This window comes from Ciconia boyciana, chromosome 8 (assembly GCF_034638445.1).
Source record: "Ciconia boyciana chromosome 8, ASM3463844v1, whole genome shotgun sequence".
In the NCBI taxonomy this organism is placed as follows: domain Eukaryota; kingdom Metazoa; phylum Chordata; class Aves; order Ciconiiformes; family Ciconiidae; genus Ciconia; species Ciconia boyciana.
Window position 1 is genome coordinate 8358647 of NC_132941.1, and position 15629 is coordinate 8374275.

Sequence of the window (15629 nt, forward strand, 5' to 3'; positions counted from 1 at the left end):
TGTATGAGCTCTTTGAGCTGAGAGTGCAGTTCACTCTTCTAGTGCCCACCAACTGCTTAAGAGGAAGGTATAGAAGTAGAGAGGTGTGGAGGGGGATTGTTTCCAAATCTGAGTTCGCATCCCTGAAAGACATAGCTGAATTGTACTGTAATGCACCTATTGAGCAGAACTGTACAGAATATACAGTTAAGGAGAATTAGTGCTTATTCCTTCTTTGACTGTGAAATGAGACATTTCATCTGTATCCTTAGCTCAGACACAGCCTTTGTTTTGTTGGACAAATCACTAAACAGCTCTTTAATAACAGCTGGTTTTTTCAGCATGGTGTTCTACCTCCCTGTTTCAGTTTAATTGATTAATGATTTGTAAAGCATTTGGAAACTGAAGGACAGCTTTGGGAGCTAAGGGCAAAGGCGTATAACTTGCTAATTCAGCATTTGTTTACAGGGGCACTCAGCTGATGGTTTTTGTTTTGTTTTCTGTCCTGTCACCACCCCCAAGCCTGTCAGTTGGGGTCCCTCAATTCACACAAGGGAACAGAGCCTGAGCTCTGACTTTGCCTGATAGAGTGGGACAAACCTATCCTGGCATCGTTGCGGTATCCTGACAGATAATGGTTTCCACTAAAGTAAATCTGTCAGGCTGACTTGTGACAACAGCCTGAGATTGTGAATGCTCACAAAAGGATCATTTTAAGACAGATAATTGCTTTGTCCTTTCCCTTTATTTTCTGTGCCTGGCAGGTGTCTCCCTCTGCCTTCTCCTGTTTCCTTGGCCCATCCATGGAGAATGCTCAGCACAGATGGGATCTTCAAAGAATCTGCTGTCAAACTTGGTCTTTTCTAAGCATATGTATACTGAGAGTTTTTGGAGACTTGTAACTAGACCAAATGTGGGTGCTTTTTCACAGGAACAGCAAATAACATATCCGATAACAAGGAAACTTTCTCTGTCAAGTTGTTACTTTGAAACAGGTTCAGTAGAGCTTATCAATGAAGTGTTTAGTAAGATTTTGATATTTTTTTTTTTACAAAGCAACCCCCGAACCCTCTTCCCTCCCCCAGATTCCCACAGCTTATGTCTCCCATACCAAGCGTATTGCTAGAAACAGCTGAACTCTTCTAGTTGCAACTTCTGAAAATCAGCTTTGCAAATCTGAGTGTGCGCCTATGTTACATGAAACTGAAAACTGTCTTTCCACCAAAAGTAACAGCCTGTCTTAGCTATGCACATTGTTATTTCTACCTTTTGTTGGATGGATATGAAATGATGGTTAGTTTTGAGTGCGCCACCTCTGCAGCTTATCTGGGTTAACATATTAATGTATTTTTTTTTAATTATATCAGTTTAACTTGATTACTTACGATTCAAATGCTACAACACAGGTTACTGACAGAGATCAGACAGCTTGCATGTCCTTGGAGCCCTTATGGGTGGACAGATCTGCTTAGAGATTTGGAAAGTCCTCAATTGTTAATGGTGAAATGCTGAAAGTGGAGCAGAGCCTTAGAAAATTAAAAAATTTCTAGCTGCCTTTTAAACCTTACTGAAGTTTGATAAGGTCAAACTTTCAAGAATTGCCAGAAAGTATGCTGGTGCCATTTTGAGATGCAATAATCTGCACATGCAAAATGCCCTCTAATGGTACACGTAAATATCTGTAAGGTATTATAGAACAAGAAAAGGGATAGGGATGAAACTAGCACGTGCTGGTTCTGAGGACCAAACCTGGAATCAGCTGGCAAACAGCACCTTCAGGAAATGTCTGGACTACTTAGGGATGTATTTTCCCTCAAATACGTCTTGGGTTGTTATCTCAATTAAAAAGGAATAAAACCCACTTGCAAAGATATCATTCACAAAGAAGTCCTGTCTAGGTTCTCTTTTTTGCTTTATTTTACAGACAGTCGTCCTTATGTGTTTCTAATGGCCCGTGTTCACCCTGGTGAAAGCAATGCCAGTTGGGTAATGAAGGGGACCCTGGAGTTCCTTGTGAGCAGTGATCCCATTGCTGATCTTCTGCGGAAATGTTTCATTTTCAAGATTGTCCCCATGCTTAATCCTGATGGAGTCATCAATGGCAAGTGAGTTGTGACACGTACTTATATTGGGGTTTTGCTGGGTTTGACTGCAGGCTTTTACCCCTGTGCACCTAGCAGGTCTTGTCTTCAGTGTTTTGGGTCAGGAGAATTCCTTTTGCCTTGTGTTTTATTCATCCTGTTATCGATCCTGTATGGAAAATGTGCATCTGAGATATAGCCCAGTGTGCTGTCTTGCATTTGTCAGATGTACGTGATTCTCTACTGTGTGTGGCCATAAGACTTCTCAGCTGCCTAGATGATGGAGTATTAGTGGTGCCAGAGAAACTGGATCTTTTTTGCTAAATGGAGATCTATCTCTTCTGCTAAATCAGCAGACTTCACCTGCAAGACAGATATGCTTGGGAATAACTGGCTTTAATTAATGCTTTGTATAGCCTGGTGGGGGGGGAAGATGAGTAAGGATCTATTAAATTTTCACATTTTCATGGAAATATTTCTATGTAGTGAAGCTCCCTCCTTCTCTCACCTCCTTTTCAATCTTCCCTCCCACATGTTTCCTAAGAGATACTGAATCTGAGCTTGGAAAATACCGATTCCTTTTCGCATTCTTTGCCTTTACACCATCCCTGCCTACCCACACTAACTTGTCTTCCCTCTCCCTGTACGTGATTGGAAAAAGTACAACTCTGCTCCAAATATGTTAACATGAAATAAATATTGCTGTGCAGCCAGTGAAAGAGGAATTTCCTTTGAAGGCTTGAAGAGTGCACTAAGATAAGGTAGGCTTGCACTTTGCTGGAAAAAATCTCCAGTGTCTGTGCGGGCAGTGGAGTTTGTTCGCTTCATCGGGTGTTTGCGGAGTGGCTGTAAGTTAATAACTGTCAGTCCTGCCTCTGATGCAGAGGCAGGACATTATGATCACATCCCACTGGTAGCTGGCGAGTTGTGTGTTTTGACCTGGCCATAAGTGCTTGCAGGTTTTGGTAACAACTGTGTCCCCTGGCTTGTTGCAGTGGACCACGTGACCAATCTCAAAGCTGAAGGATGGGCTTAGACAAGCACCGAAACACATAGCAAAGTGTAGAGGAACAACTTTTTTTAAGCTACGTTCTCCCATCTGGTTTTGTGTCAGGCTGCGTAGATTAAGTGCTGCAGAAACAGAAAACCAATCCTGAGCAACAACTGAGTTGAGTTTGTTTGGTTCTAAATGAATCTATTTCAGTTTGGGGTGAGGGGTTCAGCAGAGAGCAGCTTGGGCTTTTCTGATAGTCTCTAGTCTGTGACTATGAACAATCATAGCTTTTGTGCTGCTACACTCCCCAGGACGTGAGCATATCAGTAGTCTGGGAGGGCTGTTCAGAGTAGCTGGATGCTGCCCCAGAGTATTCGAAGCCTCTGCTGGCACCAAATGCTTCCTTGATCCTTCCAGACAGCAGAAGCAAAAAAGAAAGGTTGTGGCTTTTTTCCCCCCTTTCTTTTTTTCCTTTCACTGCACTTAGTTAAAGTTTCCAGCAGATGGAGGACTGGAGGGAACGTATGACCTTTTTTCCCCAGCTGTCAGGAGTGAGTGTAGCAGAGAAGGGGCCCTCAGGAGGGAGGACGTGGCTCTCGGTGACACCTGGAAGAAGCGTACTGCCTGAGCTCCTGTCGCACGGGAAGGTGTTTTGCCTTCCCTGGTGCAGATGAGCTTAAACTGTAGTTAAATCTGGTGATGACTGAAAAAGTTTGGTAAGCCTTGCATGTGGGATAGGAGCAGGGGAACACAGACTTGGCCATGGCTCTGTTACTGATCCTGAGGCCTGGGGAAGGGAGAGAACCATTCCTTTATGCTTTAATTTAAATACTTTTATCCTGTGAAGCCTCCCGTGGCCCCAGATGTTCTTCTTGTTTCTTCTCATGTGCTTTTTTAGTAGATGAGTCTTCCTGCACTGAAATAAATGCTTCTGTTCTGGGCCTCAGGTTTACTGGTGGTCTGCTGGAGATAACCATGCACATCAGAGAAGGCAAATATCTTTCAGGCCCTTAACGTCTATGCGTGCACATGCAGATTTATTTGGATACTTAATGTTCCACCTTGTCCAGGTTTAAATGCTCTAGTCAACTCTGTTATCTTTCAAGTTAGTGTTAGAGGGAAACGTTTCTGAAGAAGCTGGTTTATAGCCCATCATTGACCATAGTACTTGTAAAAAGATAGTTGCTAAATATTTTTTACATCTCTCAAACCCATTTCACAACCCATTTCATGAAGCGACTTGTTTTCTCTGGGATTCACAATCCTGTTTGTGGAAGTCCCACCAGGTATCCCCGAACAGACTGCTAGAGTGCCTGGTGTTCCGTTTGCCAACATCCCAACCTGTTGTTCTTTTCTAGTTTTATAGAAGTTGTTGTGCTCTCACACCTTCCCCCCATGAGAACTGGACATACCGAATGCATCAAATCCACTATCCAGGCCAACAAGTATCTTGGCTCTGCGCTGGACGCTGGGAATGTGGTAACCAGTGATCTTATCTCTTACTGTGAAATAGGATTTCTTCTGTTTCAGTGCTTCTGTTGCTTTCGTCTCGGTATCTCAATATCTGTCTTTATTTAAGAAAGAGTTGGATTCTTTTTTTTGTTGGCAGTTCTTTGAATCTCCTTACTCTCCCTCCTCACCAGCCCTGTGTGCTGGGGTGTGCGTAATGCTTCCCTACCTGTCGCAGAGACAAATGCCAATGCATGGTTACAAAGGATTTGTTCCAGCAGCCCAGCTGTGCCCTTTCCCCAGCTGGCTGCCTGCCGCAGGCGCAGCTCGGCGGAAGAGCGCTCGTCCCGGCAGGGTACCGCACAATCGCGCTTTGGGAGCCTTGTGCCACAACAAGACGATCAGGGCCTTGGTATTTGCTTTGGGTAATGTGATCTGAAAGTCACATGTGGAGAATGTTCCTCTAACAGAGATAGGACTGCAGTAATGTGATTATGCTCTGGCTTCATGTGGCTGAGCTGGGAAGCAGCTCTCCACCCTCCCTTTCACTTCAGTCAGTGCTCTGAGAATCCGTTCCTGTCTGTTAGCAATGGAGAGACTTGCAGCCCTGTCACTGATGCTAAATGAAGGTAGTGGTGATGCAAGTGTGCATGTATGAGTGGGGTTGTCATCACAGAAAAATATAAATCACTACCAAATGTTGCACCTAATTTGAATTTGTTCAATCTAGAAAGAACTGGTGAGCAACTGTATTGCTGTGTGTGGCTGAGTGTTTTGCTCCATGCTGAAGAGCAGTCAGGTGTAGGGTTTGTCAAATAATATTCAGCTGATCTGATAATGGCTATATATTTTAAATTAAATAATAGACTCAGCTTTTCATAAAGTTCATCTTACACTTTCTGCCAGATGCTGGCTTTTGACCACTGCTGGTGATGGGATACTGCCTCATATAGACCTGTGGTCTGACCTGATATGGTTATTTGTATGTTTTAATGTTGTTTCTTTTGATATAAATTACAAGGAAAAAATAGTCTTAATCTCCAAGACCAGTAGTGTAAGTCAGTCTGAAATGACAGCCGTATTAAACTACTTAACAGAAAGTGTCCTTGCAGGCTGACTTCATTTTGCATAAGTTGTTCTGTGAGAATCCAAAGTAGTAAGTGTTGTTTGGTCTTATGGCTCACCACCTTCACTTATACCTCTATCCCCTTTTTAAACTAAATCATTGTAAAATAGGAAAGCTTTAAAAGGAATTAATCCCTATTAAGTGTTGGGGAATCCATGAAGAAGAGTACCACTTTCATTAGCAAAGTGATATAAAATGCAGTGGGTGAGTGAGACACCTGTGCTTTATTCCAGGCTCTGCTACTGATGGACTATGTGACCTTAGTCATTGCCCCCTCCTTTTTGCTGAGTTTGCTTCCTTGGAGAATGAGACAATGACATACTATAACCTTTGAGCAATTTGAAATGAAGACTGAACTATGCATATTGGGAGCATTTTCTCTTCAGTCTAGATCTACTACTGTTTTCTATTAAGCTTGTTTTTAACTTGTAGAAGGTGGAAAATATTGTTCTCGGGGAAAACTCTAGATTTCCTAGGAATGGTGTGGAGTAGCCTTTGGTGAAACTTTTTCAATTGCTCTAAAAAAGAGTTCATCTGTTCAAGTGAAATCTTTGTAGCCTGAAACTACATCTATTTTTGTAGTCGCAGTTGTGTAAAATCCTGACAACAGGGTTCAGCAACAGAATTTGTAAAAAGCTTAATTATGGCGGCACAAAAAGAGGGTTTTATAAAGAAACAGAGCAGTGTTTGCTGTCCACACTGTTCCACATAAACTCATTATCACACATTTGAGCATCAAGTTGCGTGTGCGCTCGCGTGTGCCCGTGCAGTTGCATGCTACCTTGTGATGTGCTCTTATGCTGTCTTTTGTGTGCATCTGCTGTGCGTTCTCCTGTCAGCAGCCTGCTCAGGCAGCTGTTCCCCAGCATCTGCTCAGACCTGCGTGCCACCTACACACACGCCTGGCGCTCCCACGGGTGTGCGCACAGTCACAACATGGTAGTCAACATTTTGTGGTTTTGGCTGGACTTCTCCAGACACTGCAGTTCTAGACAAATATTGCTATTTGTTACACCTAAATTTAGGATTATTAATTATATCAGTATAACCTAATTTATAACACCATAAACAGCAGTAATAAATGATGCCAAATGCTAACACTCAATGCTTGCCAACTGTGCCTGTTTGATGAACGTTTTTTCCCCCCAGTTCCCAGAAGTATTAAATTAAAAATGATCGGCCTTGCAAGATCATTGATCAAGCAAGAAGTGGAAGCTCCTGGGGAAGTGATTTTGTTTTAAAAAATACTTCACGTGCAGACTGCTCATGGAGTTTCTATGTGTATTGTATATTCAGAAATTCTCTTCCCACTCACAAATCCCTAACTGGCCAGTATCACAGTTCTGAGTTCATGTCTCACTCCTGCGTTGCCATCTTCTTCCTCTTCCTTTACTCCTTTTCACGTTTCCTCTTTCTTCTCTTCCGTCTGCCCTTTTCTCACTCTCCCCTCCCTCCTACTGAATCAAAGAAGCTTTTCAATGAAAAGAACTTGATGCATTTTATAAATTAATTGAACCAATCAGTGGAGATGGGAGCTGGTGAGTCTTTTTGTTTGTAAAGGAAGATGAATTTTTTGGAAGTGGCATGATTTTTTCCAAAGCCATAGGGTAACCATAGTAGCAGCTAGGAAGAGGAAATCCTGATTTGCATTTTGGATTATAGGCAGGGACTATTCTTTATCTGGTTTTAAAGCACCCTGTTCCCTCCTGCACCTGCCCTCCCACAACACAGGCTGAGTAAGCTTTGCTGCTGCTCAAAGGTAAGGCAGGTGACGTGCTGGGTTGCTGTCTCTCAATTGACTTTGCTACCACTTTAGGCTGTTTCTTCCTTCCTGTTTTGCGTATGGGGCTTTGTTCATTACCTCCTCAAATCCAGCAGAGAAAAGCTTTACCTCTTTGGAAATTACTGAAATGGAGAGGTAGAAAAATCCACTAAAATCCCTTCTAGAACAGGTTTCCTCTGCACACTCTCAAAAGTGACAAAGGGAAAAATGAGTGTGCTCCCACTTATTCTTTGGAACCTGATCCTTCGTGTTTTGAAGGACACTCTTAAGAGGAGGAGTAGAAGCACATTTGTCTCTATGCCCAAAATATACTATTTGTATATATGGTGGTTTTTTTCTCCTATATTAATGCTTACTCTCCTGTGTTGAGACACTGTGTTCTCCAGACAATAAAAGGCAGAACTGATCACAGACAGGAAAAAAGATAATGGTCGGTTTAAGGAGTCAGTTTATGATCCAGAACTTCATCCTCAAGGATTAAATCTTGAGGTGATGTCACACAAAGCTGTACAACTGCAGACAATCCCTCCTTTCCTCCCCCTCCTTCTCTTTATGGCTTCTCTGTGGTCAGAGGATTGAAGAGGAGTTTAATTCTCAGAATCTATCCTTGCATAACTAAATTGGTGCCATGGACTCTGCAAACACACTCCAAAGGCTTTCTCCAGACTACCTAATCTATGATGTATGTGTTTCTCTAAGGATAGTGCAGAGATGTAGGAAGGCTGGGAAAGGACTGGTTTTGAACTCTCATTAATTAATGCAGTGGGAGAGCTTGTCTTTAGGGGAGAGACAGAGGTACTACAGGATTAGCATGCTGCTGTTCTTTGGCAGACGCTGTATGAATCTGTCCCCCATGTTGTCTTCAGAAGCCCTGCATCTAAATTGCCACCACTGCACTAAAAGTAGTTGGGTAGATACATGTGGAAGCCAAGGTATACTTGGATAAAAGAGCATTTTGTAAAAGATTCAACCCTTACTCATTTATAACGGCTGCGCTCAGAGTTGCAGGTTGTAAGGTGGCATATTTGTGTGTGCTAATGCTTTCCACAATATGTCAGAGGGGACAAAAATGCTAGTTCTGAGAGCATCTGTACTGGCTTGGTATGTGGCTCTGGGAAGTGCATGTGAAGGGTGGGCTAACTTTCCCCAAGTGGAGCAGAAGTTTTCTCAGCTATTTGCTGCTTTGGTGCCTCAGATGTTGCTTCTGTTGGCCTCCACTAAGAGGGGAGTGATGGATTTGGGAGCTTAGGGGGTAACAAATGTGGCTAGCATGTGCACAGGATGAGATAAAATATGAGCTGCAGTATTCCCCACCTCTTATCTCCGCAAGCTGTTCCTTGGTGGAGTCAGAAGTGGGGTCTGGCCCCATACCATGTGCTTCTCTGAGTGCCTCTCTGTGCTGTGGGAGGTGCCCCAGTTCCAACCCAAGGCCCTTTGCGCTGTGCGGATGTGATAGTCCACCCTCGGCTCTCCTTCTGGGATAAACACCCGTCTGCAGTCAGCTGCACCCCAGGACTCTCCCTTCTCATGGTGCTTCCAATGCAGTTTTGTTTATTCCTTCCTTTATCAGCCGGAGCTGCTGGGCCCCCTGAGTTATTAGCTCTATTCACTCATTGTCAGTGTTTCTTCCTTCGTAAATATGCCTCCATACGTCTCTGCTCCTGAGGAATATGCTTTCTCTTCTATTTACTGCTTTTCCCAGGCCCCCACCTCCTCATTGCTCTCTCCACCCAGTGGCCCAATAACAGCCAAGGAGATAAATAAGCTACATAACTCTTCCCAGCTATTATTTTTTGTTGTTGTTGTTGTTGCCCTGCATAGTAATATATATAATAACAAGGAAACAAATCTTATTACTAAAGTAATTACAATAAATAAAAAACCAAGAGGGGAGATGAAGGAAGGGTCTGTCGGGGGAGTGATTGCAGTAGGATTTTTTAAAATTTAATTTACTCGAGATGTTCTCTGCCACTTTGTTGATACCCTGCTGAGGGGGGCTGTGACTAATTAGCAGCCAGCTGTTGTTCTAACACCCTCACCTAATTTATTGTGTGGCTGGGTCTCTAAAACAGGAGCCTGTGTGATATCATTGTCTATGGGACTCGGCACCAGCCTCATGTCAGTAGCTGGCTTTATTGCTTGGTGCTTTTGTTTTCCAGAAGCTGAATAGCTGAAATTTTGGGTGCTTTGCTGTCATTCCTTTTATCTTTCAGCATATCCCATGTGCTTCCAGGAGTTTGGGCCAGAGAGTAGACTCAATCTATTGCATTACAACTGCTTGTCCCAATGTCCAGCCTAATAACAGACCAACACAACTGCTAGTTTTTGACAAATTGCCCAGAGAACTGCACCACTCTGTGCGCCTTGGTAGAGAACAAAAAAGACCCAGCAGTAGAAAGTCTGGTATGGATAGGGCCTGGGGTTTGTTAAACTCTAAAGTCTGGGACCTCGTTCTCCTGCTTGCAGGTTTCTTATGAAAGTACCATATTGTTGCTTGCCAGTAGAATGGAGATTACAGTCCTGTCTGTCTTCTAAATGGTCATGAAAACTAATTAGTTAATAGCCATATTAAGAACTGGAAGGATTTGATGCGTTTTCCCTTGTTTCATTAGTCTTCTAGCTGCCAACTGCAAAAGCACGTGCAGTCTTTGTAAAGCTCTGAAACAGTAGAGGTACCCCATGAGTCGAGTGCATCTCCCTTGGCTCTTTCATACCCAACTGATGCTGGCGATGCCAAGGTCACCTGGGAATTTCACTACAAAAATCACTTAATTGTGGGCTCAGTGATATTACTGTCTTGGACTACTAAACACTTAAGCTTCTAGCCTTGGAAATTATTTCATTTTAGATAGGTACTGACTTGTATTTTCAAGTTAGCATGAATATTAGATAGGAACATGATGTTCCACAGGCTCAGAAAGGAATAATTTTGTTCTGCATTCATGTCTATTTTCCTGACTGACGATGGGAGTTCATAATCAGATGTGTGCACTCCTTTGAAGACATTTCCAGGAGCCAGGAGACTGGTGTACAAAGCTAGCTTTTAGTAAAGTTAATGAGATGATTGAATTATGTTGTTATTCTTGTTAGCTTGATTGTGTATCATTATCTCTTTTGTTTGTTATTATGCTTATTTGAGTCCCTTTTGTGGTATATTATTCCCATAACATTTGTGCCTGTGCTAGGCTCTTTATAGAGACAGGCAAGGAGCAGCTGCTCCCTTGTTAGGAACTGATGCACTAGTGGCACAGCCTATGCATTAGGATTGGTGAGAACGAAAAGGATGCTGGGCTGTTGGATCTCATGCAGCCTGATCCATCTTCTCAGCCCTGGCCACATGAGGCACTTCATGGAGGTGTGAGCTTTGTAGTTACAGCTCTCCTTCAGTATTACACCCTGGAATAGGGAAAGCATCCTGCTGCAATGACTTCTACAACCACCTGATGAAGCTTTGTGGAGGATACCTCAGTATCATCAATGCAGGAATTGGAGAATTGTATTAAAAATCAGGAATCTCTTTTTACCTTCTTGGAATTTGCAGGAGGTATCTGCAAACCCTGACCCAGCTGACCACATAGGTAAACCTACACTGAGAAATATTATAATTACTGCTGAACTTGGATTTTACTTCCTACCTGATTGTGGTAGGCATCAAATACTGATATCAAAGTTGAATATTTTGGAGATGAGCTAACATCAGGAGTAAAGGGGCTGTTTTGGTCACCCATCTCAAGATCAAGTCTGCTTATCCAAGTTAATGCCTATGGGAAGCTACAGATTCAGAGCTGGAGTTGTTATTCATAGGACAGGAAAAAGAGAAGTCCACAAAATGAAATTGTAAAAACTTCACTTTTATAGATGCAGTGAAGAATGTCCAGGACTTTACTGCAATATCCACACTACCTGGAAAGCTGAAATTGCCTGGGAATGAAGGTTATTGTCTCTTGTAATACACCTTCATATATTACACTGTGTAATGAATCAGGCAGTATTTCTTTTGCTCTGAAAACTGGACATCCCTGGAGTTCTAAGTGACATTTCAGGTTTTATATGACCATTCAGTCCCTTTTAAGTATTAAAACACATCATTTTTTGTGAAATATGGACAGAAATTCTTTTCGAAAGCCTATGAATAAAAAAATCTGAAGCTTAGTTATGCAAGTATAAAGCTGCTTTTCTGTGATTTTGCTTTAAAAAATTATGTGTTGGATTAGCTCTGTGTTTTGTCTAATGCTGTTCTTTAACATTTTTATTTATTTCTGTATTTCTCTCTCACTTTTCCCTCCCCTCTCTTTAGAATCTGTTATTCAAATGTAACAATAAAAGCTGGCAAAGTACTGTGATAGGAGAGGAGATATATAATGGCCTTGGGTTGGAGAAGTGGACTGGCAATTGAAAATGGTGTTTGTAGAAATGGATGAAGAGGCTTATCCACAAAAATAAGCTTCATTTGAAAGCTTATGTTTTCAAAATTGCTTATGCAGAAATGCACCTACAGAGGACCAGCTGAAGTTGAATTGTTCACCTATGCACATCATTCATATGATTGCACATGCAATTGGGGTAATTACATGGGCAAATTTTGCTCCAGTGATTTCAGCAAATTGCCACCCTAATTTATAAATCCAGCTGAATGTCCCACAGAAGCATCATGAAAATGAAAACCAGAAAATTGAGTCAATGTTGGAATGAGAAATCAAAACCTCTTCTGAAACCTCACAGGCAGCACTGCTGGGAGTCAGGAAAAAAAAAGTGCAGGACAGTTTTAATGCTGCAAAGCAGCTCTGAGTCTTGAAGGGGTAGAAAAACTGAAGAGCTTTTGAAGTCATATAGCCCAGGTTTGAGATGAGGGGAGCAGAGGGTGAGATTGGCAGTGAAGAGAGCTCCAGTAATGGTGCACCTTGGGTCTATGCTTACTGCAAAACTCTGAAGTTAGTATTTGAATGCACCCTAGCTCAGTTTTCCGTAACCCTGATAGGGACTCTCGGGTAACTGTTATGATATTTTACTGCATGGGAATAGTGATGATTTATGCTGTAAAATTCTATAGAAATTATGCTACGTACAGAATTGTGTAGAGCTGAGCAACTTTTCCATGGCCGTTTAGAATTGGCTTTTTGAATTTCACAAGTGGGTGCGTCCTTATATAAAATGGTTATATGTACCATTATATCCCATAGGACTCTTCCATGTCTGCGGAAGCAGAACATAGAGAAGTGGTAGTGAACAATATAGTCTAGATCCTAATTCACCTTTTGGATTGCTTTCATTTGTCTGCAAATGACAAGGACTTAAGGCATAATTATTATACTAGTTGGAGAAGAGCTGCTATATTCTACTGTATGTATATTGTAGAATGCAAATAGGAAAAAGGATTTATTTCTAAATATGTACACATAACAATCCATAATCACATCAGTATCTTCATGTGATGCTGGTTTTAGTTGGTCTTGGTTTTTTTTGCCTCTGACCCTTTTCTTAAAGCTCTCTTCCTCCTCCTGTAAAGTTACCAGGCAGTAACAAGGTGTGAGTGCAAGGATTCTTTCCATGTACATCCAATGACAGCATCTCTAGTAGTAGAGTTTCTTTCTCTGTCCCCTATGTTCCCCCATTTTTCTCCCAAAATGTTCATAAGCTCAGCTTTTGAAGGAGAAGGAAGTATCAGTTCTCCCAGGGGACTCTTGCTCCCACTGAGCACTGCCTAAAGCAGAAATTTGGTTCCTAGTTCTACCTCTGGTCCGTGGTGTCTTCTACCAGCAGTAACAGTGATAACACTAATGAAAACTCACTTCCTGAGGAATGTTTCCTGTATTAATTGTCTGTTAGCTGACAAAAGGTCATTAACATAAAAACAAAAGGCAAAGATTAAAGAAGTGATGATTTTTGTGTCTTCCCTAGAACAGTTATGGCACATAAGAGGATGTAAAGTGCAGAGCAGCTGAACACTCATAAACTATTTTAATACCATTTAGAAATGAGAAGAAGCAGGGGAAGAGGCTTATGTAGCACTGTAGTTTATTGCACTAATCAGTCACTTCTACAGAGCACTGTCATGATTTTAAGTCCTTGCTCCAGTGGCGTGAAAAAAAAATTGGTGGTCTCTCGTCCAAGTCTCTAATAGATCTCGGTCTATATTGTAGAAATCTCTAGTACCGTATTTGAGCTAGCAGTGAATTCTATCTTAGATAGACATAACGTTAGGCAAAGCAGGTCTGGATTATACTTGTGATAGCAGAGCAGTAACACAAGGTCTGAAAGTGAAGTAGAAGGAGATATGGGAGATTAAGACTAAGTTCTGTTTTACTTGGATATTTTTAGGTGACAAGAATAACATTTTTGGGGTTAGGCTGAGATCTCTGGCAAGGCAGCTAACACTTTGTGGGTTGAACCATCTGCATGGAATAGCCAAACCTTCTGCTGATTTACCTGTCTAGTGTCTCACTATAAGCACACGTAAAGGTTGAATGTGGAAATCCCAAGAGTGAAGGCAGTGGGAGAATAGTTGTTTTCCCCCCTCCAGAACATGCATGTTACACAAAGAGAGTTTTCTTTGGAATAACTTCATGTTTGGGGAATATGTTGACTGGTCTTGTGCACATGCTAGTTTTCAAGTGGAGAAGAGCTAAATGTTTTAAGTCACAGTAATTTCTGTTTCTTTCCCTGACATGCAGGTGAGGGCACCCTTGAACTGTGCAACTTCTCTATCTATCTGGAGACAGATTTGAACAGTATGTAATCCTATCCAGCAGGCAGTCTGTTAAAAAAATCAAATAGTGTCCATATCAATGGCTTTGAGCTTTCAGACTTACAACACTAATACAGCTGGGAATGTAACTAAAAAGGAGAATATTAAGAAAAAGCCTCTGTTGCTGTAAACAGCAGAAATAATCCAAATCAAGTATATCTTTCCATTACACAGTTTCTTACCAAAACAAAAGCCCAGCTCAGGGCTGTTATTTATAATGAACTTGGCTTTGCCAGTGTTCATACCTCTCCCTTTTTTAGCTGCTATGTATCGGTTCTGATTGTGTGTACTGATGACAGAAATTTGTTATATCTTTTGTCCCAAAGGGTCTCAAAGTGCCATAACAAACTACCTACTTTACTTTCAGGCATTGCTTACTGTACCACCTTTGGACTGGTGCAAAGTAGCTCTTTTGTAACCTCTGAATCCATTGCCTCTGAATGCTGGGAGTTGCTGGTTTTAAGCCATTGGGCAGAAGTTGTGGCAACTAGGTCTTGCAGCAGATGTTGCAAACTACAGAGTGACTTGAAATCACTTAGGTGCAATCAAACCCCTTCTGTTTTGTGTTTTTCCCTAAGCATTTTATTAATTTTTGAGAAACACGCATGGCATCTCTGAAACCATAATTTTACTTGCAAAGTCTCGGATGGGGTGGTTGGTCCCTAAAGAGCATATACCTAGCAAGCACTAATTCTCCACAAACTAGCTGTGGTGCATATATGATTCTGTCATTGCTAATTCTTGCTTAAACCCAATGGAAGCCTAAATAAGGAGTTTGCTTTGAGGTTTGCCAAAAACTCTGTGGTCTAAATGATACAGTATTCTATGTGTGTAAATGCATATACAGTCATGGTAACAGACGCCATTTTGATCCAGATTGTCGGGATTGAAAGGATGCAGTTGTGCTTGAAAAATACATATGCATTTGCATGTGCAATTACTCAAGTTGGGGTTTAGGCATTTAAGTGGCCATTTGTGCTCTCATTTTTGATTATAAAGTTCATCCCACAGGAATGGATTTGTGCAAATCAGCAACACAAATATGCATATGTTTTGTTGCGTGCTATCCTGAAAACATGTTGCTTTACTTGGACATAAACTTGAATTGATTTTTATTTTTTTCCCCTTGAAATTTCTGTTCTAATCTGAGGAATGTGAACTTCGGTGGCTGAACGGCAGTTCTTCAGCAGCATGTTTTCCTTTTCCAAACGGTTAACTCTTGTAATTGTTTCTGTAATGTAAGCTAATATTTCCAGCTAACAGTTATTTAGGGTATTGTCATGGCAAGCCGTAATTCAATCCCGTTGCCTAGTGGTCCAAATAATGACCAAGGCTTGCCCCTAGCTGAATTATTGTTCTTTTGCTTCTTACTTTCCCTTCATACACGTAAACAAGTCTGTCTTTATGCTAAACTCTGAAATACAAAGGAAAGCAGAAGCAATATTGTTGATTCAGAGCTCCAACCTGGCAGC

The 15629-nt window shown here is 41.7% G+C and overlaps 1 protein-coding gene across 1 annotated transcript in view; it reads left to right on the plus strand.

The window, feature by feature from the left end:
- The window catches only part of AGBL1 (AGBL carboxypeptidase 1), a 274909-nt gene that overhangs the window by 97032 nt on the left and 162248 nt on the right, over positions 1-15629 (plus strand). The window contains exon 16 of the mRNA XM_072870404.1: positions 1904-2084. Within this exon, the coding sequence (XP_072726505.1) occupies positions 1904-2084 (181 nt within the window). The remainder of the gene's footprint in view (positions 1-1903; positions 2085-15629) is intronic.